This window comes from Moschus berezovskii, chromosome 22 (genome assembly GCF_049115385.1).
Source record: "Moschus berezovskii isolate FMDL1 chromosome 22, NW_MosBer_1.0, whole genome shotgun sequence".
NCBI lineage: Eukaryota > Metazoa > Chordata > Mammalia > Artiodactyla > Moschidae > Moschus > Moschus berezovskii.
Window position 1 is genome coordinate 56,272,541 of NC_142481.1, and position 23,997 is coordinate 56,296,537.

The 23,997-nt window shown below is 45.8% G+C and overlaps 1 protein-coding gene across 1 annotated transcript; it reads right to left on the minus strand.

Annotated features, from left to right (window-relative positions):
• Positions 1 to 295: 295 nt before the first annotated feature.
• LOC148774439 (uncharacterized) lies at positions 296 to 23,185 on the minus strand. The gene is made up of 3 exons (XM_088829978.1): positions 23,053 to 23,185; positions 22,242 to 22,433; positions 296 to 1,731 (listed from the first exon to the last, which is right to left on the minus strand). The coding sequence occupies exons 1-3, from the start codon at positions 23,183 to 23,185 to the stop codon at positions 1,235 to 1,237; spliced, it is 822 nt and encodes a 273-aa protein (XP_088686104.1). The 3' UTR covers positions 296 to 1,234.
• Positions 23,186 to 23,997: the final 812 nt, after the last annotated feature.

Genomic DNA, 23,997 nt, shown 5'->3' on the forward strand with positions numbered 1-23,997 from the left:
TACTGATGACGCAGTGACGCCACTTCTGCATGCACCCCAAAGAAACCCTGCTAGGAATACACCCAGTCAGGCACCGATGGCATGTTCACAGCAGCTTTCTCTGCAGTAGTGAAAGGAAAAAAAAGCATCGGAAGTGGTGAACAGGAGGATGAAGGAATACGTTCATCATATGTTGGGATACATCTGTGAAAATGTGTGAACTGAAACTTCACATATGCCCGTGGATGTGTCTCACTAATCTGATCATGAACAGTAAAAGCACATTACGGAACAGTATGTACAGTATGATGCCGTTTGTATTGTTTATTTTATTATTGGCCACACCAGGATCTTAGTTCCCCGACCAGGGCTGGAACCCCTGCCCCCTGGCACAGAAAGTACAGAGTCCTACCACTGGACCGCGAGGGAATTCCCTGTATTAAGTTTAAAAACACACGAAAGAATGTATGGTTAGACATACAAGTGTAGAGAGTAAAAATAGAATGAAATAAATGGGAATTATAAGCCCTAAATTTATACTAGCAGGTAACTGTAAGGAGGAAAAAGGGAATGTAATTGTGCATGAGACTGCAGGGATCTTCACCCATGGCTGTATTTTCTATTTTAAGGTGGATGGGATGGTGGCCACTTTGGTATTGTTATTATTTATCATCTTCTGTTTCCCTCTGTCCTTCCTGACAAAACCTCCACTTTATTTAGGGGTCTTCTCTCCCCTTATACATCCTATGGGGGCCTCGGGGAAGCTGACCCACCCTCAGATTTGTGGGGCATGGACTCATTAGTTTAAGGACTCATCATTCTTAACCACCAGTTGGTTTAGAAAAGGGCATGTGGTCCAGCTGTGTTCAATTAAACTCGGCAAGGTTTGCTGAAGTCTTCTGGGGAGCACCTTCTCTAAGGAGAGGGCTACAGGAAGCCTCCCTGTCATTCTCTCTTTCTGGACCCCAAAGAGGAGGCACATAGTCCTGCTTGCCAGGGCGGCCCTCCTCCAACAGTGAGGGGAACAGCCTTGAAAAGCAACCACCTCTGTAAACGGCAGAGTGGAGAGATGATTAAATCCTTTGACTGTCACGCTGGCTCTGAAGGCCGTCCCACTTGGGCTTTTCCAGAACGGGAGCCAGTAAATGTTCTTGAGGTTTGAGCTGCACTGAAAGCATTCCCTCTGTGCCACACAGGTTGCTATGGAAGCACACGGGGATCATTCCCCAATCAGGGAAGTTACGTGTTTCTTAATTTACTCAGCTTTAAGCTTTTCGCCTATTTGTACCACAAACATTTGTAGTAGTAGCGAGGTTAGCCCCTGAGGAAAGCCGTGAACAAGAAGGAAACCAAATATTAATGGAAAAAGGTCTTGAAGAGTCCAGTGTGATCGTGATTGTCTTTTTCCTTTTTTGAGAACACGTGTATGAGTTCCCTGTGTCTCCTGTAACACATTACTGCAAACCTGACCACAGAATTTATTCTGTCTCACTTTTGAGGGCCGGATATCTGAAATGAAAATGGTGGCAGGGCTGCGTTGCTTGCAGAGGCTCTGGGGGAGGCTCTGTCCCTTGGCTCTTCCAGCTTCCGGTGGCTGTTGGCACCATTCTGGCCTGCGCCCTGTCTCCCCAGTGTCCTCCTCGGGCCTCCGTGTCTCTCCTCTTCTGTTTCTCGTGGGTACACTGGTCACCGGGCTTGGGGCACCTGGATATTCAGGATGGCCTCGTCTTGAGATCTTTAACTGAGTTACATCTGCAAAGACACATTTCCCAGATAAAATCACATTCACAGGTTTGGGGAGTAAGGACACAGACATGGCTTTTTCTTTTGGTGCCAATACTCAACCCTGTTTGTTGGGATTTTACAGAGCAAACAGATGACACGATTTTATTTGCAACCTAAAAAGGGGTTCCTGATTCATAAAAAAATAGTAATAAATAGATCAGTAGTTACTGGTACTCTATAGAAAGTATTAACTCTTCTCTCATCCAAGTTGAGTAACTGCTTAGTTAACATTTGAGAGTTGGGTTTTTGTTTTAAAGATTTTAACAGAGGAAATGAAGTTGTGTGATATATATGTTGGACATCATGTTCTTGACACTGTAAATTCCTGGCTCCCTGGGAGGCAAACTGTGTCCCGCCTCAGATAACGTCCCAGGACAAATGTGAACAAAGAAACCCAGCACCACACACAGGTTAGCCAGAAAAGAAAAGTGTGAATAAAATTAGCAGACCACAGATGAGCATGAGAAGGGACAAGCTAGTCACGTTGTGAGACCATTTGATCTCCTCTGAGAGATGATAAGTCCCCGAAAGACAGCTGTGAATTTTGGAAAGGAAGAAAAGGACCTTGAACTTGGAATCAGACAGACCTGATTCACACTACTGACATGTTTCCATATGATCTTGCGGAAGTTAATATCTTGTCCCTGGATCTGTTTCATCTCCCCCTTAATCTTAGGAAAGTTGCACTTTCCAATATAATTTTATTTTATAAAAAATGGGGATGATGATGCATACCTGTCAGGGTTTGGGCTTCCCTGATAGCTCAGTTGGTAAAAAAAAAATCCACTGCAACGCAGGAGACCCTGGTTCGATTCCTGGGTCACGAATCAACCAGCAATTGTTTGGAGAAGGGATAGCCTATCCCTCTGCAGCAGAAGGGATAGGCTACCTACTCTAGTATTCTTGGGCTTCCCTTGTGGCTCAGCTGGCAAAGAATCTGCCTGCAATGTGGGAGACCTGGGTTCGATCCCTGGGTTGGGAAGATCCCCTGGAGAAGGGGAAGGCTACCCACTAGACTTCCATGGGCTATGTAGTCCATGGGGTCACAGTCGGACACGACTGAGCGACTTTCACTTTTCAGGGTTGTTATGAGGATAAATTGATTTGTCCTCTGCAAGAGAACCTTGCCCATAGTCGGGGCTCAGGACATGTCTGTTGCATGAGAATCTGAACTGTAAATGTCTTCAGTGAGCAGCTGATGAAGAACACACCTACAGCGTGGGTGTGTTACCATAGTTCTTCAGATTCGTCAGTTTCTACAGGGCTTCAAGTGGAAATAGAAAGGCCAAGGTAAACAGACTGGACTTAAGTTTCTAGCCATACAGAGTAACTGGTGTGGATTAAACCTGCCACCACAAACAAATATAAAAATGTATGAGGCAACCTCTATCAGACAGTTGGCAACAAATATAGCAATCACGTGATCCCTGAGAGACAGGAAACTTGAGGGTTGAGTCCCATAATCATCCAGCACCCTGCCTGGGGACAATATTCTGACTGTGGCGTGAAGAATTGGAATTTGACCAGAGCACAGGGGTCCCGCTGACTTAAGGAAGCAGAGATCAGAGTTCAGGGCAACTGAAGAAGTGGAATCCATGGGGCAGGATGTTGCAGAGGAGGGCGCCAAACAGGGAGAGCTGGGTGTAGGGGGGTCCCCTTTGAATCTGTGGCTGAGAGACACATGTGCAAACAAGTCCGCTCGATGCTCACAGAGAACGGCAGCCACAGGATTTAGAGAAGAATATAGGTACTAGAGGATAAACAGTGCTGGGGATCATTGAATATCAGTCCTGCCAGAACAGAGAGATTTCATTAATGGCTTGTGAATACCCTGGCATTCAGCTGGGATGCTAGAAAGGTCAGGCCTTAGGAGTAAAGACTTAAAGCAGGGTTTCTCAGCGTTGGTATTACTGACATTAGTTCTTTCTTGTATGGGGCTATCCAGTGCATGTCGGGTGTATAAGCATCATCCCTGGCCTCTACCCAGTAGACGCCAGGAGTGCTCCATCACCTGGCGATAACCAAAAATGTCTCCAGAGGTTGCCAAGCGTCCCCTAGGGGCAGAATCGTAGCTGAGAACACTGCCCTAGGGTAAGATCTAATTTGTACTTTTCCTAACAAAACCTAAAATAATGTCCTGACAAGATTTGCAGTCTGGAAGGCGGAGTATGGAAGTTGAGTCCTACCAAGATGGAGGGGCTGGGCTTTCCACAGATCCACACTAACATTGTAAAACTCAACCTGCACTAGTTCAAGATGGTTTGCCAGTAACTGAACAGCGGAAGCCATACCTTTCAGGAGATAATAAAAAAATCTATAATATACACCCTGCTATGTATTAGTCACAATGTCTGATTTTCGGTCAAGAAATACTAGACATACAAGGAAATAGAAAAATGTGATTTCTAGTCTAGAAAAAAAAAAAGCAGGCACTAAAAACTAAACCCAAGGTAGCCCAGATATTGGACTTAGAAAATGCCAGCTATTACAAATATATTCAGAAAATTAGAGTAAACCGATAATCTTGGCAAAGAAATAGAGACTATAAAAAAGAACAAATGGAAATTCTACAAGTGAAAGTAAAAACTGGAGTGAATAATACCTGAATGTATTTAACAGCAAATTTGAGATAACAGAAGACACAGTCAGGAAACTTGAAGGCAGATGAGTAATAATGATTCAATCATTATTGCAGAGATTTTTTTAAAGCTGAAGAGAACAGAGAGTAAAGAGATTTTCAAAAATGAACTGAGCCTCAGGGACTTGTGGGACAACATCAAATAATCTTATCTACGTGCAATTAGAGTCCCAGAAGGAGGAGGCTCAGAGGGTTCACTTCCAGCAGACTTGTATTACAAAAAATGCCAAGGGATGTCATTCAGTCATAAAGAAAATGAAACAAATATACAGACCAATCTAGGGGCCATGTCATATTAAAGCAACAAAAACAACAAAACTTGTGTAGTCAAAGGGAGGAAGAAAAAAAAAGCAGTCCCCCAGTAGTATTCAAGGGAATTAAAATCACAGTCCACAGTGACACTGTCTTAAATCCTTTTGGTGGCTTTAATATATGTCCATAAATTCTTTGATACTCCTCCTTTCAAAAGATGGAGGTCAGTTCTCTCCTCCTTGAATGTGAGCTGGCCTCCATGACTCACTTCTAATGATTGGATTATGGTGGAGGGATGGTGCTCCAAGGCTGGGTTGTAAAAGGCCTTACAGACTCCTCCTTGAGCTCTCTCCTGGACTACCCTGGGGAGCCAGCTGCCCTGTTGTGAAGATGCTCAGGCAGCCCTTGGGAGAGCCCTTGTGGTGAGGAATCCCACAGCCATATGATTGAGCCATCTTGAAAGAGGGCCTTCCAGTCCATCAAGCCTTCAGATGAGGAGCTTCCATGGTGGTCCAATGGTTAAGACTTCATGCTCTGAATGCAGGGAACCCAGGTTCGATCCCCGGTCAGAGAACTAGACCCTGCATGCCGCAACTGAGTCCTGGAGCAGCCAGATAAAATAAAAAGCCTTCAGAGGACTTCCGCCCTGGCTCACATCTTAACAGCATCCTCACTGGAGACCTTGAGTCAGAATAGCCCAGCTAAGCATCTCCCAGATTCTTGACCCATAGAAATAGGGAGATGATAAATCGTTTTGTTTTGTTTAGATAATTAACTATGTACCAGGGCTGCCCTCATAGCTCAGTTGGTAAAGAATCTGCCTGAAATGCAGGAGACCTGGGTTCGATCCCAGGGTCTGAAAGATCCCCTGGAGACGGAAATGGCAACCCACTCCAGTATTCTTGCCTGGAGAATCCCATGGACAGAAGAGCCTGGCAGGCCACAGTCCATGGAGTTGCAAGAGTCAGATACAACTTGGCGACTAAACCACCACCGCCAATTATGTACCAGTCGGTAACATTCAATCCCTTCCTTGATGGATCTCAGTTACTACCTCTCTCACACTATACAACAACTCCAAAATCTCTCACTCTATTTCTTATTTTCTATACTTTTCAAAATTTTAACAAATACTCTTTTAACTGTGCAAGCCCAATTCTCCCCTCCTCTCCCCTCCCCCCCACCCCTCTCCCTTTCCCTCCCTCTCTCTTTTTTATTGTTTACTTGATTTTGGCTTTGTTCTTTTATCCTTTTTCCATTATAAATTCTCACCTGCATTTTTCTGGATCTTTTCACACTGATGAGCCAGATTTCCCTAGTAAGCCCCAAGAATGGAAGAAAGTGTGGAGAGGGGCAGAAGGAGGAAATGATGACCAAGTTTTTCTTCAGTAAAAGAGGGAAAGCTATGAACACACTCATCTTGTGCTCAGTCAGGTCTGACTCTTTGAGTCTCCATGGACTGCAGCCCTCCAGGCTCCTCTGTCCAGGCAAGAATACTAGAGTGGGTTGCCATTTCCTCCAGGGAATCATCCCAACCCAGGGATTGAACCCGAATCTCTTGTGTCTCCTGCATTGGCAGGCAGAGTCTTTTACCACTGGGCCACCAGGGAAGCCCTTCACACACATTATCAATCATTTTTGTCCCCATTACATTAGTGTTTAAAAGCACAATTTGCTTGCTATATGTCAGGAATGGTGCTAGTAGCTTTAGATGTGTGTATTTAATCCTAAAAACACACCCCAATGAGGTAGATACTATTATTCTATTTTTTTCAAGAGGAAAGTTGAGCACAGAGAAATTATTTAACCACACTAAAAGAGCTGTCAAACAACACGATCCGTTTAAAAATAACTCAAAAGCCCATGGCTGATGTTGATATACATATTGTACCAAATTGGGCTGACATTGGTTCAAACTCAGATTTAACTTTTACAAAACCACAAGGCTGACTTCTCACAGATTCAGTGCTAGTCAAAACTATGGTTTTTCCAGTTGTCATATACAGATGTGAGAGTTGGGCCATAAAGAAGCCTGAGTGCCAAAGAATTGATACTTTTGAATTGTGGTGCTGGAGAAGACTGTTGAGAGTCCCTTGGACAGCAAGGAGATCCAACCAGTGAATCCTAAAGGAAACCGACCCTGAATACTCATCGAAAGGACTGATTCTAAAGCTCCGATACTTTGGCCACCTGATAGGAAGAGCCAGCTCATTAGGAAAGACCCTGATGTTGGGAAAGATTGAGGGCAAGAGGAGAAGGGGGCAACAGAGGATGAGATGGTTGGATGGCATCACTGACTCAATGGACATGGGTTTGAGCAAACTCTGAGATATAGTGAAGGACAGAGGAGGCTGACGTGCTGCAGTTCATGGGATTGCAAAGAGTTGGACACAACTTAATGACAACAACAACAACAAGACCTTTTAACGCCCTTGTTGCCTAATCTCCCTTCTTGGGCCAGAAAGAAATCCAGGATCTCCAACTACTACAAAACAGGTGATCATTGTCTTTCTTCAACCATAGATGGGATCTGAGTGGGAAATTCCTGGAACATCTCAGTTCAGTTCAGTTGCACAGTTGTGTCCGACTCTTTGAGACCCTATGGACTGCAGCACGCCAGGCTTCCCTGTCCATCACCAACTCCCAGAGCTTGCTGAAACTCATGTACATCGAATTGGTAATGCCATCCAACCATCTCATCCTCCGTTGTCCCCTTCTCCTGCCTTCAGTCTTTCCCAATATCAAGGTCTTTTCCAATGAGTCAGTTCTTTGCATCTGGAACATCTAGGTTTTGCAAATGAAGTCTAGTTTTTACACACACAGAACCCAAGGAACAAGATTATCCTGATCACCACCTTTCTGTTTGTCAGTGCTCCCGTAGACAGCAGAAGCATTTGCCCCACAGGATTGAATTTACACACCCTTGGTGTGTCATCTGACACACAAACCTTCCTCAACATGGTGAGGTTTGGTGTTGAAAAGCAGTTGCCTCTGTTGCCCATGCTGTTTTCGATTTCAGCAGGGGTACGTGTCTTTAAAAAAAAATGCTCATTTTTATAATTAAGAAAGTAGCATAATAACACAATAGAAAACAGAAGGGGAAATTACTCATAATCCAAGGCCTTGAGACAATGATTATTCTTATGACGCATCCATCAGGCATGCCTTGGGCCATTGTGTTCTGGCGTTTTGTGAGGCCTCTATTTGGGCTCCAGATGTCGAAAGTTTAGCTTTCAGGAACTGTTTGTTTCTGCCACTGAAATATGGTCTGTCTGCAGCTGAGACTCTGTCTTTGCTCAACTCAGAAGTCTGGGAGCTCTGAGTCTCCCCCTATCAGCCTTCCTGGAGGGCTTCCTGTGAGGAAAGGTAGACTGGTCAGGTCTTCTGTTGTTCCAGCACGTGCTCCTTTCTCGGCATAACTGATTGCATTATTGTTTGTAACCATCTTCCTCCTCTCTAGGAGAGTATTATACATCCACACCCTTTGCCACATGACTCCCAGGAGTGATGCCCATGAGTGGAACGTATTTCTTCCAAGAGTTATTCCAGTGCATGGAATGTATTGTCGGACTTGGCCATGTGACTTGCTTTGGCCAGTGGAATGTGAGCAGACATGATCCAGGCTGTGTCCAAGCAGAAGGTTTCAATGATCTCACCCAATTTGGCTTGCCCTGTCTCCATCAAATCACATTCCAAATGCTGGCCGCTCCTTCAGCCTGGGTCCTGGGGTGAGAAGACATGGATCGGAGTTGAGTGGAGCTATGAACCTGAGTGCAAGAAGTACTCTTTGTTGTAAACCCCTGAAATTTTTGGAGTGGTTTGTTCCAGTAGAATACTGACCAGTACCTTGGTCCTCTAGGAAAGCAAGGAGGAGTCCCTCTTCCGGGACAAACCTTCCACAGTGGAGGTATCTCAGCTTATTCCAGCTCCCTCCCCGAACTGAGGCATAACATCCCTCCCTTCACAGGTAGGACTCAGATACTGGCACGAACCTCCATGATGTTGAAAGAAAGAAGTGGGATATGGAGATTAAGTTGGAGCCCTGCCACTCACCTCTGTGTGACCCTGGGCAAATGTGCTTAACCACTTTGTCCCTTATTTCTTTCCTTCTTGTAAAAGAATAGTCCTTACCTTAGAGTTTTGATGCCAAGAATAAATGTGGTGATAGGTCACTATGGAGTTTATGGTTATCGTGCTTCCGCTGACTGACTCCATCTGTCCAAGCTTTTAGGAGAGACAGTCATAAAATGCCAAGGAGAACTTCTAGAGCTGGACCTGGAAGCCCAGAGCTACTGGAGTCCTGCTGCCCATCTCTCATCTCTTCTGGTTTCTGACTGACTTTATTCTCTCTTCTTGAAGATTAGTTTTTTTCAAGACCCAAGAAGCAAGGGGCTGTCCCCACTTGCACAATCCAGGGAAGAACTCTGATGGTTCTGACATGGGTCATGTTTTCACCCATCAATCAATCTCTCTGTCTAGGGGTGAATACTAGACAGCCATGCCTGGGTTCACAGTCCTGAACCCAGGTCCACTGCTGGGTTGGAAAGGGGGAATGAAAGGGGGATCATGAAACAAGAAAACAATGATAAAGGGGGGATGAAAGAGGGATCAAGACAGTAGCACCATAACCAAAGTTACCACACGACCCACACGTGATTACCCTTCTTTGGATGTGGTTTGTGGTTGTTTCTGGCAGCATGAAAACACATGGTCTTGGAAGCCATGCAGCTGTGTGAACCCGAGGAAATTTTTAAAGGTCTATAAACCTTTGTGTCCTCATATAAAAATGAGGGTAATAATTTCCCTCTCCCTGGTTTGTTATGATTAAATAAGATAACATATGAAAGCATCTGGAACACAGGCTCAACAAATACTAATAGTTATTATCCCCCATGTTCTGTGATCTGTGCACCTGGGCTGCCTAGGAGAATTCTTTTCCTTCTTTCCTCATGTCCCTGGTTTTTACTTTGTGGTGTGTAACACAGATCTCAAGTGGCGCCAAGGGCCCCCCATCAGTTGCTCACTGCATTCTGTCCCTGGAGGCAAGTCACACAGGAAAGCTGATTAACAGAGGGTAGTGTCCTGAGAAGGAAACGGCACCCCACTCCAGTACTCTTGCCTGGAGAATCCCAGGGACGGGGGAGCCTGGTGGGCTGCAGTCCATGGGGTCGCTAAGATTTGGACACAACTGAGTGCCTTCACTTTCACTTTTCACTTTCATGCATTGGAGAAGGAAATGGCAACCCACTCCAGTGTTCTTGCCTGGAGAATCCCAGGGACGGGGGAGCCTGGTGGGCTGCCTTCTATGGGGTCGCACAGAGTCGGACACGACTGAAGCGACTTAGCAGCAGCAGCAGCAGTGTCCTGAGAAAGAGTCTGGGATATACAAAAGAATTTGGGTAGTTTTCAGAAGGGTTTCTCCACTAGGATGCCTGAAATACTTGCACTGGCTACGTTAGCAAATCTTAACCTACTTGATGTAATCAACCCCTCAGAGTCTGATTAAAACTATAGTCCACTCTTCTCTGAAAGATGCACAGTTGCACAGACAATTTCAGAGGGCCACAAAGTTCCAGGAAGCCCAGCCCTGGAACCCCAGGTTCAGAGCCCTTGCACTGGATAGGGAATCTTGCTAAGGAAACTCTAATACCCGTTAAACCAGATGGTGGTGCTGGTGGTGGACGCAATGATAACCTAGATAGGGTAGAGAATGAGATGGCTGGATGGCAACCGATTCGATGGACATGAGTTCGAGTGAACTCCGGGAGTTGGTGATGGACAGGGAGGCCTGGCGTGCTGTGATTCATGGGGTCGCAAAGAGTCGGACACGACTGAGCGACTGAACTGAACTGAACTAGAAGGAAAAGAGCCCCACTGTTGTTATTACTGTTACTATTATTGGTATCATTGCTTTCTTCTGTCCTTGCATGTTCCCTTCATGATTCCAAGTCCTGGGGGACGAAAGTCCAACTGGCCAGTGTGGTCGTGGGCACTCCTTGGCCTGGGGAGGGTGAGAGACTTTTTCAGTCACCCAAGACAGCACAGTGCAGGACAGGTAATTTCCCCAGAAGAAATCAAGATACTAACCATAAAAGGGGGCATGGAACCCCCCCTTGTATTACCCCCCAAATGACAAATGTCTACTCACAGCTGTGCTGCTTATATCCGTCTCAATTTTCCTCTTGGCGACTGCTGCTGAGAAGCTAAGAGAGGTATTTCACCTAAAGCTCTGGCACCCATCATCTCGTCTGCATCACAGGAGTTGCTTATTCTAAGAGTCTCTAAATAGGAACTTCCCTCCTGGTCCACCCGCTAAGACTCAGTCCTCCGAAGGCAGGGCGCCAGGGTTCAGCTCCTGGTTGGGGAATTGGATCCCACAAGCCATGACTAAAGATCCTGCATGCCAAAACTAAGACCTGGTGCAGCTAAATAAATAAAGAAACCAAGAAAGATGACACTCCAAGGCGTCAAGTGACTTGCCCAAGGACACAGATGGAAGACGGCATAGCTGAGGTGACAACCTGAACTCTACAAGTCTCCAGCAGATGCTGGGAGGCTGGCTGGACCAGGAGGAAGTGTGTGTGTGTGTGTGTCTACATGTTTCACCACGTGGGCCTCACATGGGCCTGGAGGGGACATCAGGTGAGGGTCCCAGAACACAAGGGTTTAGTCCTGCCCCAGGGAGAAGGGAGTCTGCTGTCTGGCCAGAGATCCCATGCAGGGACTCAGGTGAGGGTCCCAGAACACAGGGGTCTAGTCCTGCCCCAGGCAGAAAGGAGTCTGCTCTCTGGCCAGAGATCCCATGCAGCGACTCAGGTTATAGACGAAGCCCGTGATCTCTGAGAGGTCTGGCCTCAGCTCTGCGAAGGGATTCCGGCTTTTCCCCGGGAAGCTAGAGTGGATGAAACTGACAGCCCTCTGCGCCGAGGGAGGAGGAGGCCGAGGCCGGCATCCGGCTTGGCTTCCTGCGAGTCTCACCGAGCACCCGGCTGTCTCCACAGTAGCTTTGGCGGCAAACAAATCGGCCCAAGAAAAGTAGGTCAGCTTGCGGCCAAGCGGCACTTCCTGCTGGTCTCCGGCGCCCCGCTCCGCGCCCTCCCCACTTCTCCGCACTCTCCGCTCTTCCTCGGTCTGAGCTCCCTGCGGCTGCGCTTCTCCCATCCCTCCTTCCTGCCCTCTCCTCCTTCTGGCCCCCTGCCCCTTTCTCGCCTCTGTTGTCTCTCCACCGACATCCTCCCCTCCTTCCTCTCTCGCCTCTGGCACTTCAGGTGTTAGTACAAGAATACAACCAATCTGTTGTCTTTCAAAACAGATAACGTGCTTATTTTATTATTTTTTAAATTTTTAAATTTATTTTATTGGAGGCAAATTACCTTACATTAATATATTGGTTGGTTTTGCCATACATTGAAACGAATCCGCCCCGGGTGTACACGTGTTCCCTTTCTTGAACCCACCTCCCACCTCCCTCTTCCCCATATCCTCCCTCCAGTTCATCCCCGTTCATCAGCCCCAAGCATATATATGGAATTTAGAAAGATGGTAACCTTAACCCTGTATAGGAGACTGCAAAAGAGACACAGGTATATAGAACAGTCTTTGGGACTCTGTGGGAGAGGGTGAAGGTGGGATGATTGGGGAGAATGGCATTGTAGCATGTATATTATCATATGTGAAATGAATCACCAGTCCAGGTTTAACGTGCTTATTTTAAAGAGATCAGAGGTAGCAAAAAAAAACCCGCAAAATCCTACCACTCATGATTAACCTTAGTGAACACGGAGTGAATATATGCACGTATTTTTATGTATTATGTACACATATACAGTAGAGCATATATACAGTTTATTAAAATGAAATACTATTTTTATTGAGAGTACATTCTGAAAGAGATGGGAATCCCAGACCACCTGACCTGCTTCTTGAGAAACCTGTATGCCGGTCAGGAAGCAACAGTTAGAACTGGACATGGAACAACAGACTGGTTCCAAATAGGAAAAGGTGTACGTCAAGGTTGTATATTGTCACCTTGCTTATTAAACTTATATGCAGAGTACATCATGAGGAACGCTGGGCTGGAAGAAGCACAAGCTGCAATCAAGATTGCTGGGAGAAATATCAATAACCTCAGATATGCAGATGACACTACCCTTATGGCAGAAAGTGAAGAGGAACTCAAAAGCCTCTTGATGAAAGTGAAAGAGGAGAGTGAAAAGGTTTGCTTGAAGCTCAACATTCAGAAAACAAAGATCATGGCATCTGGTCCCATCACTTCATGGGAAATAGATGGGGAAACAGTGGAAACAGTGTCAGACTTTAATTTTTTGGGCTCCAAAATCACTGCAGATGCTGATTGCAGCCATGAAATTAAAAGACGCTTACTCCTTGGAAGGAAAGTTATGACCAACCTAGATAGCATATTAAAAAGCAGAGACATTACTTTGCCAACAAAGGTCCGTCTAGTCAAGGCTATGGCTTTTCCCGTGGTCATGTATGGATGTGAGAGTTGGACTGTGAAGAAAGCTGATCGCCGAAGAATTGATGCTTTTGAACTGTGGTGCTAGAAAAGACTCTTGAGAGTCCCTTGGACTGCAAGGAGATCCAACAAGTCCATTCTAAAGGAGATCAATCCTGGGTGTTCTCTTGAAGGACTGATGCTAAAGCTGAAACTGCAATACTTTGGCCACCTCATGCAACGAGTTGACTCACTGGAAAAGACTCTGATGCTGGGACGGATTGGGGGCAGGAGGAGAAGGGGACGACAGAGAATGAGATGGCTGGATGGCATCACCGACTCGATGGACATGAGTTTGAGTGTACTCCGGGAGTTGGTGATGGACAGGGAGGCCTGGCGTGCTGTGATTCATGGGGTCGCGGAGAGTCGGACACGACTGAGCGACTGATCTGATCTGATCTAATTTGATAATTTACCTTTATTTAAATTCAATGTAAGAAAAGAAATTATAGTGAAATGGAAAGAACTGTTGAATTTTAAATAAATGTGTCTTTACTACAAGAGATAGAATAAAATATTCCTTTAAAAAGGGAGGAAAGGAGGGAGTGAAAGAGAGAAAAGAAATGTAAATTAAGTGGTTGGGGATTTGTAAAACTACATGTTTTGGTTTTTATTGTAACTAATATAATTAATCCTTATCAAGAAAGATGAGAGCATTAATATTTGTGCATTTTCTCCTTTCACTTCTTTTGCTTCCAGATTTTTTTCTTAATATTTATTATTTACTTATTTAATTAGTTTGATAACACCAGATCTTAACTGCAGCATTTGGCATCCTAGATCTTTAGTTGTGTGTGGGATCTAGTTCCCTGACCAGGGATCGAACCGAACCCAGGCCCCCTCCATTGGGAGTGCACAGTCTTAGCCACTGGACCACCAGGAAAGTCCCCTGCTTCCTGATTTTTAACAAGTTACACTATGATTGTTTTTAATTTTCTGAGCTTCACATTCAGTAAATATATGTATTTATATATTACATTTTCACTTATATAAATCTGTTTCTCATAGTAACCATTGTTGTTGTTTAGTGTTAAGTCATATTTGATTCTTCATGATCTCATGGACTGCAGGCAGGCTCCACTATCTCTTGCAGTTTGCTCAGATTCCAGTGAGTCCAGCGATGCTATCTAACCATCTTCCTCTGCTGCCCCCTTCTCCTTTTACCTTCAGTTTTTCCCAGCATCAAGGTCTTTTCCAGTAAGTTGTCGGCTCTTCGCTTCAGGTGGCCAAAGTATTTGAGCTTCAGCTTCAGCATCAGCCCTTCCAGTGAATATTCAGGATTGATTTCTTTTAGGATTGACTGGTTTGATCTCCTTGCTGTCTCAAGACTCTTCTCCAACACCACAGTTCAAAAGCATCAATTCTTTGGAGCTCAGCCTTCTTTATAGTCCAACTCTTACATCCATACATGACCACTAGAAAAACCATAGCTTTTGACTATTCAGACCTTTGTTCCCAAGTGATGTCTCTGCTTTTTAATGGCAGACCTAGCTATGTCTAGGTTTGTCACAGCTTTCCTTCCAAGGAGCAAGTGTCTTAATTACATAGCTGCAGTCACTGTCTGCAGTGATTTTGGAGCCCAAGAAAATAAAATCTGTCACTGGTTCCACTTTTTCCCTTTCTATTTGCTATGCAGTGATGGGACCAGATGCCATGATCTTAGTTTTCTGAATGTTGAGTTTTAAGCTAACTTTTTCACTCTCCTCTTTCACCCTCAACGAGAGGCTCTTAAGTTTCTCTTCACTTTCTGCCATTAGGGAGGTATCATCTGTATCTGAGGTTGATGCTATTTCTCCCGGCAGTCTTGATTCCAACTTGTGATTCATCCAGCCTGGCATTTACTCTACATGTAAGTTAAATAAGCAGAGTGTAGTAAAACCATAGTAAATAGTTAAATAGATTCAATGCTTATGACTAGCCTCTTTCCTATGTCTTTTGCATTCCTCAATAATTTATTTATGGTCATCTCAATTGTCTAAATTTCATTTTGAAGTCACTGTTTCAAGAATGACTTATGGGTTCTGTATTGCTTGAACAACATCGTGGACTGGGTGCAACCTTCTTAAGACACACTGTCTCTCATTTAAAACTTTATAGACAGGATCCTGTTGTGTTCTGGCATTGAGTGCTGCTATGGAATTTTTTGAGGATAGCTAGAATTTTTTTTTCTTCCTTGTGGGTAGTTTACTTTGTTACTTATTGAAACAATTCTTTCTGATTCTATGTAATTCCCGTTTAACTGGAACATATATGAGCATTCTGAATAAAATTTTCCTGCCATGGATTGTGCTCTTAGAGATTAAAAAATCATTCCTCTATCACAGGAAAATTATTTGTACCATGTGGTCTTTAAGTACATCTTAAATTTTTGTTGGGCTATCAATTTAAGGAATCAAACATCCATATGTTGGATATTTTTTGTCTTCCATATCTGTTAGTTTCTCAGTAACAGTTTTAAGATGTTTGTCATTTTAATTGTAGCACGTCTTTTATTTCATTAATTCAGTTTTCAGCACAAGATCTGTTCTTTCTTTGCTGTCCTGAATTATGTGTTAGTTCCATAATATTGTTGTTTGGGTCCTCAATTTGTTTCCTTAGCTCTTCAGTCTCCATTGAGAGCATCTCACTTGTTTTATTTTCTTGTTTGGCGCTCTTGTTTTAATGACATTCATTTTCTTATTTGTTGCTATATAGCATGAAGTATTGTTCTTGCCTGGAGAGTCCCAGGGACTGGGGAGCCTGGTGGGCTTCCGTCTATGGGGTCACACGGAGTCGGACACGACTGAAGTGACTTAGCAGCAGCAGCAGCATGAAGTAGTTGTAAGGGATTTCCTTCTCTTTTTGAGTAAAGCTTTCTTCTTGGCTGACTTCTTTATTTTGTATTTGCATGTCCCTTCCTCCCACTCTTCCCCATTCCTGCCTCCTTCTCCCTCCCTCCCCACCTCCCTTCCTTCTCCCTCCCTCCTCCCTCCTTCCTTCTCCCTCCCTCCCCACCTCCCTTCCTTCTCCCTCCCTCCTCCCTCCTTCCTTCTCCCTCCCTCCCCACCTCCCTTCCTTCTCCCTCCCTCCTCCCTCCTTCCTCCCTCCCTCCCCACCTCCCTTCCTTCTCCCTCCCTCCTCCCTCCTTCCTTCTCCCTCCCTCCCCACCTCCCTTCCTTCTCCCTCCCTCCCCACCTCCCTTCCTTCTCCCTCCCTCCTCCCTCCTTCCTTCTCCCTCCCTCCCCACCTCCCTTCCTTCTCCCTCCCTCCCCACCTCCCTTCCTTCTCCCTCCCTCCTCCCTCCTTCCCCTCCCTCCCTCCCTCTCTCCTTTCCTTCCTCCTTCCCTCCCTTCTTTCCTTTCTTCCTTCTTTTCTTTTTTTGCAGTAAGTCTGCACACTTTCTATCACATTTCTTTTCACTTGATTAATGCTTGAAAATGAAAGTGAAAGTCGCTCAGTCATGTCTGACTCTATGCGACCCCATGGACTATACAGTCCATGGAATTCTCCAGGCCAGAATACTGGAGTGGGTAACCTTTCCCTTCTCCAGGGGAATCTTCCCAACTCAGGAATTGAACCCAGGTCTCATGCATTGCAGGTGGATTCTTTACCAGCTGAGCCACAAGGGAAGTCCAAGAATACTGGAGTGGGTATCCTATCCCTTCTCCAGCGGATCTTCCTGACCCAGGAATTGAACCAGAGTCTCCTGCATTGCAGGCAAATTCTTTACCAACTGAGCTATCAGGGAAGCCTTTATTTATGCTTGGGCAGCACTAATCAGACATTCTGTTTGCAGTTATAAACGTAGATGACGTTTTGACTCTCTCCCTACTCTATCTGAAACCAGATTGTTTCCTCTCCAACTTGTATTTTGAGGGCAAGGTATTTTGTGTTCTATCCACTTACGTGTGGCCTGGGGGGATGAGGGAGAGAGATCAGCAAACATGCTGTCTGTTAGAATTGTCTGGACGCTATTCTCTCTTCTAAATTATGCCAAACATCCTGGATCAAGATTCACTCCTCTCAGTGGGGATGGTGGCGATGGTGGAGGTGTACAGCAATTTCTCCCGCACTTGGAATATCCTTGGTTTTGTTTTCCAATTCAGCATATAGGTTTAGAGCTTCCTTTCTCTGTTCACTTTTCTCTGTTGTTTCCTACTGTCTCCCTATTTCTTCCCAGCAAGTCTTTCCCCTACTTGTGTATCAGAAGAGAAAAAGGTAAGAATTAGGGGATTCAGTATAACTTCCCTGGATTTTGTTGATTTACAGGTAGAACTTCTGGGCGATGGTGACCTGAGAGCCATGCCACGTTGTCCTTTACGCTTTTGCTCCATAATTTTTGTTTCTTTTCTTAATTGATCTTTCCTCAGTTTACTCCTTTGGTATTATTTGAATACAACTGATGACTCTCTGTTTTTTTGCTTGTTTAACTGTTTTACTCATTGTTTTAGATGTCAGAGCTGGGAAATTTTGAGATGCAATTTCAATCACCATCTTAGCCTGGAATTTCTGAAGCTGTGCTCTGTCCATGACACCCAGTTATCCATAAACCCACCACCGTGATTAAAAAAATCCTCCCTGGGGGACTTCCCTGGTAGTCTAGGACTAAGACTCCACATTCCCAATGCAGGGGACCTGGGTTCAATCCCTTGTCAGGCAACTAGATCCCACATGCCACAGCTAAGAGTTTGAAGGAAAAGAAATCCTTCCTGGCGCTCATGCATATTTATTTATTTGCTCCTTCGTTCACTCATTCATTCAACAACATTTGTGTTAAGATACTGTGATAATTATACTGTTTCTTCACTCTCACTTCCAAACTGCACATTCTGCACACCCCTAAATCAGATTTATTCAGACAGTTTAACTGATTGAGAATATTGTGCCACCATGTAAGAACTACCCAAAACATGGAAAATTAAAGAAACTTTTTTCAAAGATAGCTTGGAGGGAATACATTAAGTTGTAAATGTAGTCTTTCAATTTTAAAAACTCTGCCAGCAAAGTTCACTTCAAAACTAGCTCATAAACACACGCGCGCACACACACACACACACACACCCTGGAAGCATGCGCGCGCGCGCGCACACACACACACACACACACACACCCTGGAAGTTGTTTAAAATCTTAGGTCATCAGCCCTGCTATTTACCAGTCTTCCAACTTCCTGTTGAACCATCCCTTAGCTTTCTGCTATTTTCATATCATTGGAACATTTTGTTTGTATGGTACTTTATAGTTTGGACAACAGTTTCCTTATTGTCTCTTTTCTTCATTTAATTCTTTATTTATTCTCTTTCTTTCCTTCCTTCCACTCATTTTTTTCCTTTGATTTGCTAAGGAAGGAACCAAGATTTAGAAGGTGTGACTTTCTTACATGGCTGGTAAGGGAAAAAAAGTAGCAGAGAAATGGAATTCAACACAAACCTCTACTTGTTTCCCAGATATTATTGGTTCCTGCTGTCTTGAAATATATGGTACATTTTTGTTCATAGGGAACAAAATGTAGTTCTTGCTTATGGTGAGAAAGCATGGTACATATAATTTTGTATCCCATTTTTCCCCCCAAGACTATGCATCATTAGCATTTTAAAATTCTCCTCAGCTTTTCAGATGTCATTTTTGGTGGATATGTCACAATTTACAATTCATTTCTCTAATGTTGGACATTTAGATGGTTGTTTAGGTGCTGTTATTTTCCTGTAATAGCTGAGAAAGTAATAAACATATTTGTGACATATAGCTTTTTGCTTTTGTTGAATTCTTTGCTTAGATTAAGTTTCCAGGAATCAAATGATCAGGAATGTCTTATAATAGTGCTTTCCAAAGAGGTCATTGTAATTTATAATGGCACCCTTAGTGAATGAGGTTCTACTTTCATTCCAACTTGGCCCGAATTACATCTTGTTTGTATTGTGAAATTTTGCCAGATTGGGCAGGTTTAAAATAATGTGTCAAGGTTGCTTTAGCCTGCATTAAAATTTAATAGTATGGATTTTTTCCATAGGCTTTTTTACCACTTGTATTGGCCCATATAAATTATCTATTTATATTATCTCTCTATAAGATCTTAAAGTGCCCACAAAATCTGAATTACTCAAGGGTTTGACATATTTGGGGCTTTCCTCGTGGCTCAGATGGTAAAGAATCTGCCTGCAATGCAACAGACCTGTGTTCGATCCCTGGGTCAGGAAGATCCCCTGAAGAAGGGAATGGCTACCCACTCCAGTATTCTTGCCTGGAGAATTCCGTGGACAGAGGAACCTGGTGGACCACAGTCCCTGGGGTCAAAAGGAGTTGAACACGAATCTTCTCTGGTCTCTCCTACACCTGGGTGGGGAGGGGAGAAACAAAAGAGCAGACATAGGACAGCTTCTTGGCACAAAAAGGTGCCATTCCCAGGCTATTATTTGAGTAAAACACTGTCGAATCATCAGAGCCTGTTTCCTGAGTCCTGACAGCCTCTTTTCACATCCTTAGTCTTCCTTTCTTCTTTGTAAGATGCCTGTGGCCACCAAGAGCTGAGTCTTCAGCCGGCTGTAGAACATGGAGATTGTCCCCATGGACTGTTATTCTCAGCCTAACCTGGATGACACTAAGCAGTGGGGCTTTCTGAGCCCCAGCGCGTTGCCGACCTGGTGAGGTCCCAGATTCCTTGAATAAGGGGAGAGGGACATGTCCTTGGGATGGCAGATGCTTTGCGTGGAGGGTCTATAATATCAAATACCTACATGAGTCCATTACTTAGATTTTGTTTGTTTTGAATGCTGATACTGTGTGGACAAAAGAGTAAGTTGTTTAGCTTTACCTCTGCAACCACTTGCTTCGGAATTAGGTGAGAGTCCAAACCCAGTATCCAAACAGAGAAACAGCTAATTACCCAGGTGGAGAAGTTTGATAGGGACAGATGCTATGCAGGGGGCCTGAAAACCAGCCATAAAGCACAGAAACTCAAACTACCGTCACCTCCCCACTGTGAAGCTCCAGCTGGATTCCCACAGAGACCTGGAGCTCCTGGTGTTCAAAATCTCCCCCATCCCATTCCTTGGTGTCCGTTATCTTAGTGACTAAGACCATGAATATATATCTATGTGTCTGTATGGACACATATCTACATGTCTGTATGGGCTTCCCTTGTGGCTCAACTGGTAAAGAATCCGCCTGCAATGGCGGGAGACCTGTGTTCAATCACTGGGTGGGGAAGATCCCCTGGAGAAGAGAAAGGCTACCCACTCCAGTATTTTGGCCTGGAGAATTCCATGGACTGTATAGTCCATGGGGTCACAAAGAGCTGGACACGACTGAGCTACCTTCACTTTCTGTATGGAAACTCACATGTTGCTTTCGACTTCCTTCTTCCCTTCACCCCCACATCCAGTCACTCAGCAAGTCCTGATGATTCTGCCTCCTTAATGCCTCTCCAGTCTGTTCCTTCTTCCCTTCTCTCCATGGACCGCTAGCATCTCTGGCCAGGGTGGCGAGTGAAGACTCCTCCTAACTGCTCTTGCTGCCTTCACTACTGCCCTTCTTCAAATCCAGCCTTACCATAGGTTTGCATTCTCTTGGGATAATGGGCCTTCATGATCTCACCTTTGTGTGTCTCCCCGGCCATGTGTCCAGCTTTCCCTTCCTTTAGGCTCTGGCCATTTGATCCCCGTTCAGTTCCTCCAGTGTGGGGGCCATGTGCTGCATTCCCCTCCAACCCTTGGCCCCCACACCTCTGCCATTCGCATTGCTGGCTGATTCATACCCATCTCAGAAGTCTAGATGGATGTCTCTCCTTGACCCCCTAACCTGGCAGAGTTGGGGGCCTTCCCCTGTGTCCCTACTGTGCCCTGTGACCACCCCCTACCCCGTGGCAGGTATCAGGCTGTATCATAATTGCCTGTTTGCTGTGGTAGCTTCATTGCCTAATACAGAGCCTGGTGCCTAGTAGATGGTTAACAGTATTTATACAGCAGTTGGCTGAACAAAAACGAGAGAGATTGGCTTGGCCCCAGATGAGCATGTTAAGACCTGATAGGTTACCAAGATGTATTACTGAGAAATTATATCTTTCTGGGTAATAATTAATATCTTTCTGGCTAGTTCCCCCCTACTTTTTTTTGCTGCCCTTCTCTTCCTCCTTTATCTTTTAGCTTATGTGTTTTCTACAGTTTTTACAATCAACATGCATTTTTTTGTAATAATAGAAGAAAAAAAAAAGGACTCATTTGTCTTATCAGCACCAGGAATGAATTTTGCATTCTGGGTTTTGAATTTTATGGCCCAGAGATGAGACATTGAACCTGGGTGCTGCTCCTTGAAGGCCAGCAACAGCCTTCTATGTTCGTTGTATTTTTGTATTGCTTAGCTACATTTCAGCCTTTCAAGGATTTTCAGCCCATTAAGATGGATGCATTTGGATGAAAAGTCTTTTAAAAAGTCTTTAAAATGCTAAAAGTAGGCAAAATAGCAAACGACAGTTAAAAGGAAGCAAAAACACTGAAGGGACGAAAAGCGACATATCATGGAAAAAAGAATCACTTTTGAAAAATGCTTTGGTACCTATATGAAATTAAGGTGGACGCGTCCTTGGACGAAAACACCGAAAGCGCTCAAGAGCGAGCCTCCCGCCCAGCGCACGCGCAGCGCAGGGCCCTGGGCCGGCGGCGTCGTTCTCGGAGCGCAGGGGCCTTCGCCGCGAGGCCCGCCCACCCCAGCAGGCGGGGCGGCTCCCGACGGCCGGGAGAGGTTCTTCCGCCGGTCAGTCGCCCGAGTGTGACGCCTGGGGGGTCCTCTGACAGGAAGGTTTTCTCTCGGGCCGGGGAGAAAGCGCATTCTGCGTTATCTCGGGGTGCTGTTCTTTGGCTCTAGACTGCAAGGAAATTGAAACGTCTAGTCGAAGTGGCTATGCCTCCGGCCAGTTTACGCTCTGCACGGACCTTTGTTCTGGTTCCCTAAAGCTGCGTAAATGCATTCTCCTCCGCACCTTAGTGGTGTCAAACAAGCATTTTTTGTTTGTTTTGAATTGATGGATCCTGTGCGGGAGGAACTCCAGCGGCTGCCCAAGGCTGGCGGCCCGAGCCCTCTGAAGGCGTCGTGACTCACCCGTCTGGCGGCTGTCGCCGGCTGTTGCCTGCGGGTCCCCGGCCCCCCTCCACGTGCATCCGTCCACCCGGGCTCCGACCTGGGCTCCTCTGCGCGGCTTCGCGGAGCGGGCGCCCGCCGCCGTGGCGGGCGGCCAGGCGAGAGCTGTGTGCTCGGGGCCGCCTGTCCCGGAGAGTTGCACGGGGCCCCGCCCTCATGGCGCCGGAAACAGCGGTCCCAGCCCCTGCCCGGCCTCGGAGCTGGGGTGCGCTGGGAACGTGGACCCCGCCTCTCGGTGGGGCGGTGTGTGGGATGGAAGTCTGGGGCCCATTGAGGCACCCTCCCTGCTTAAAGACCTTCTTTAGGATTCCACTGGCCAGAGGTTCGCGACTGAGCTGCTGCTGCTGCTGCTAAGTCGCTTCAGTCGTGTCCGACTCTGTGCGACCCCATAGATGGCAGCCCACCAGGCTCCTCCATCCCTGGGATTCTCCAGGCAAGAACACTGGAGTGGGTTGCCATTTCCTTCTCCAATGCATGAAGGTGAAAACTGAAAGGGAAGTCGCTTAGTCGTGTCCGACTCTTAGCGACCCAATGGATGCAGCCTACCAGGGTCCTCCCTCCATGGGATTTTCCAGGCAAGAGTACTGGAGTGGGGTGCCATTGCCTTCTCCACGTGACTGAGCACGCATGCCCTAACGCACTTTTAGGTCCAAGTCCAGATTCCTGTGTCAGACAGAGAACCCGGCCCCCTGCCTCGCCCACCGAGACGCCCTTCTGGTCTTCTTTCTGGTTCTCCATCACATCAGTGACTTGACACCGGCTCTCCACCTGCCTGCCTCCTTTCCTTGCAAGGCTGGCAGCTCCTCCTCAAGTCTCAGGTTGAAGACCCGTTGAGAGAGGTCTTCCCTGGCCGCCTGACATAAGCTCCGAAGTTCTCCATCTCCACACAACTCCATTCCCTTCATTTGGCCTATTCCACTTTGGGATTACGTATTGATTTCTTCCTCAAGTGTAAGATCTGTCTCTCTTTTATTAAAAATATATCCCCACCACCTAGCACAGTGCCTGGCACGCTTTGTTCACCCAGTAGAGATGTGTTCGGTGAACACATACACCCTGCAAGCTGCCTACCTCAAGGAGGCTGGCTGAGAGCTGGATTTTAGGGCTGGCCCAGGGCCCCACATGATCACGTTTCCAACAGGTCCGCTGTGTTTCACCTCCCCTTTGCTCTGCCTTCTCGCCTTTGCAAAGGCCTTGATTCCTGTGCTAAGGAAACTTCGAGGAGCCCTGCGATTGCCCTCAAGACCAGGAGGGCGTTAAGTGGGAAGCAATGCACTGTAGCGGCCAGCATGGTGGTGGCTGAGACAGACTGCCAAAGGAAGGCTGGTCTGTTGAACTGGAGATCCAGCGCCTCCTTCCCCCATGACAGTGCACCGAGATTGGTTTCCAGTTCCACCTTTGGGGAATTACGGTTTTACTGGTACTACTGGAAGTCGCTTTTGATAACGGTTGGCAATAAAGGGAAAGACTCAGTCCCTTAAATGCGCTTACAAAGGGCTTTTGTGTCATGTGTAAAATATTGCAATTATTTAAAAAATGTCATTTAGGTGAGCTTCCTTCCACCAGGTGAGCTGACAGTGGCTGCGAGTTACCTTGGCATGTAACTTCCACTAATTAAAAAAAACACGTAATTAATCCCATTGTTAATCCTTTCACCTTCATTCACTCTGCTCTGGTCCAGTGGCCTCTTGGCTAGTCTTCAAACCCATGTAGAAAG

Excerpts from the sequence above, each read along its gene's own strand:
- LOC148774439 (XM_088829978.1), bottom strand. The coding sequence starts at position 23,185 with ATGAAGGGAATGGAGTTGTGTGGAGATGGAGAACTTCGGAGCTTATGT. Across the intron at positions 22,434-23,052 it reads CTTGCAAGGAAAGGAGGCAG|GGCGGGGCCCCGTGCAACTC; the intron begins GCAGGTGGAGAG and ends CGGCGCCATGAG. Across the intron at positions 1,732-22,241 it reads CGGCGACAGCCGCCAGACGG|ATGTAACTCAGTTAAAGATC; the intron begins GTGAGTCACGAC and ends GTGTCTTTGCAG.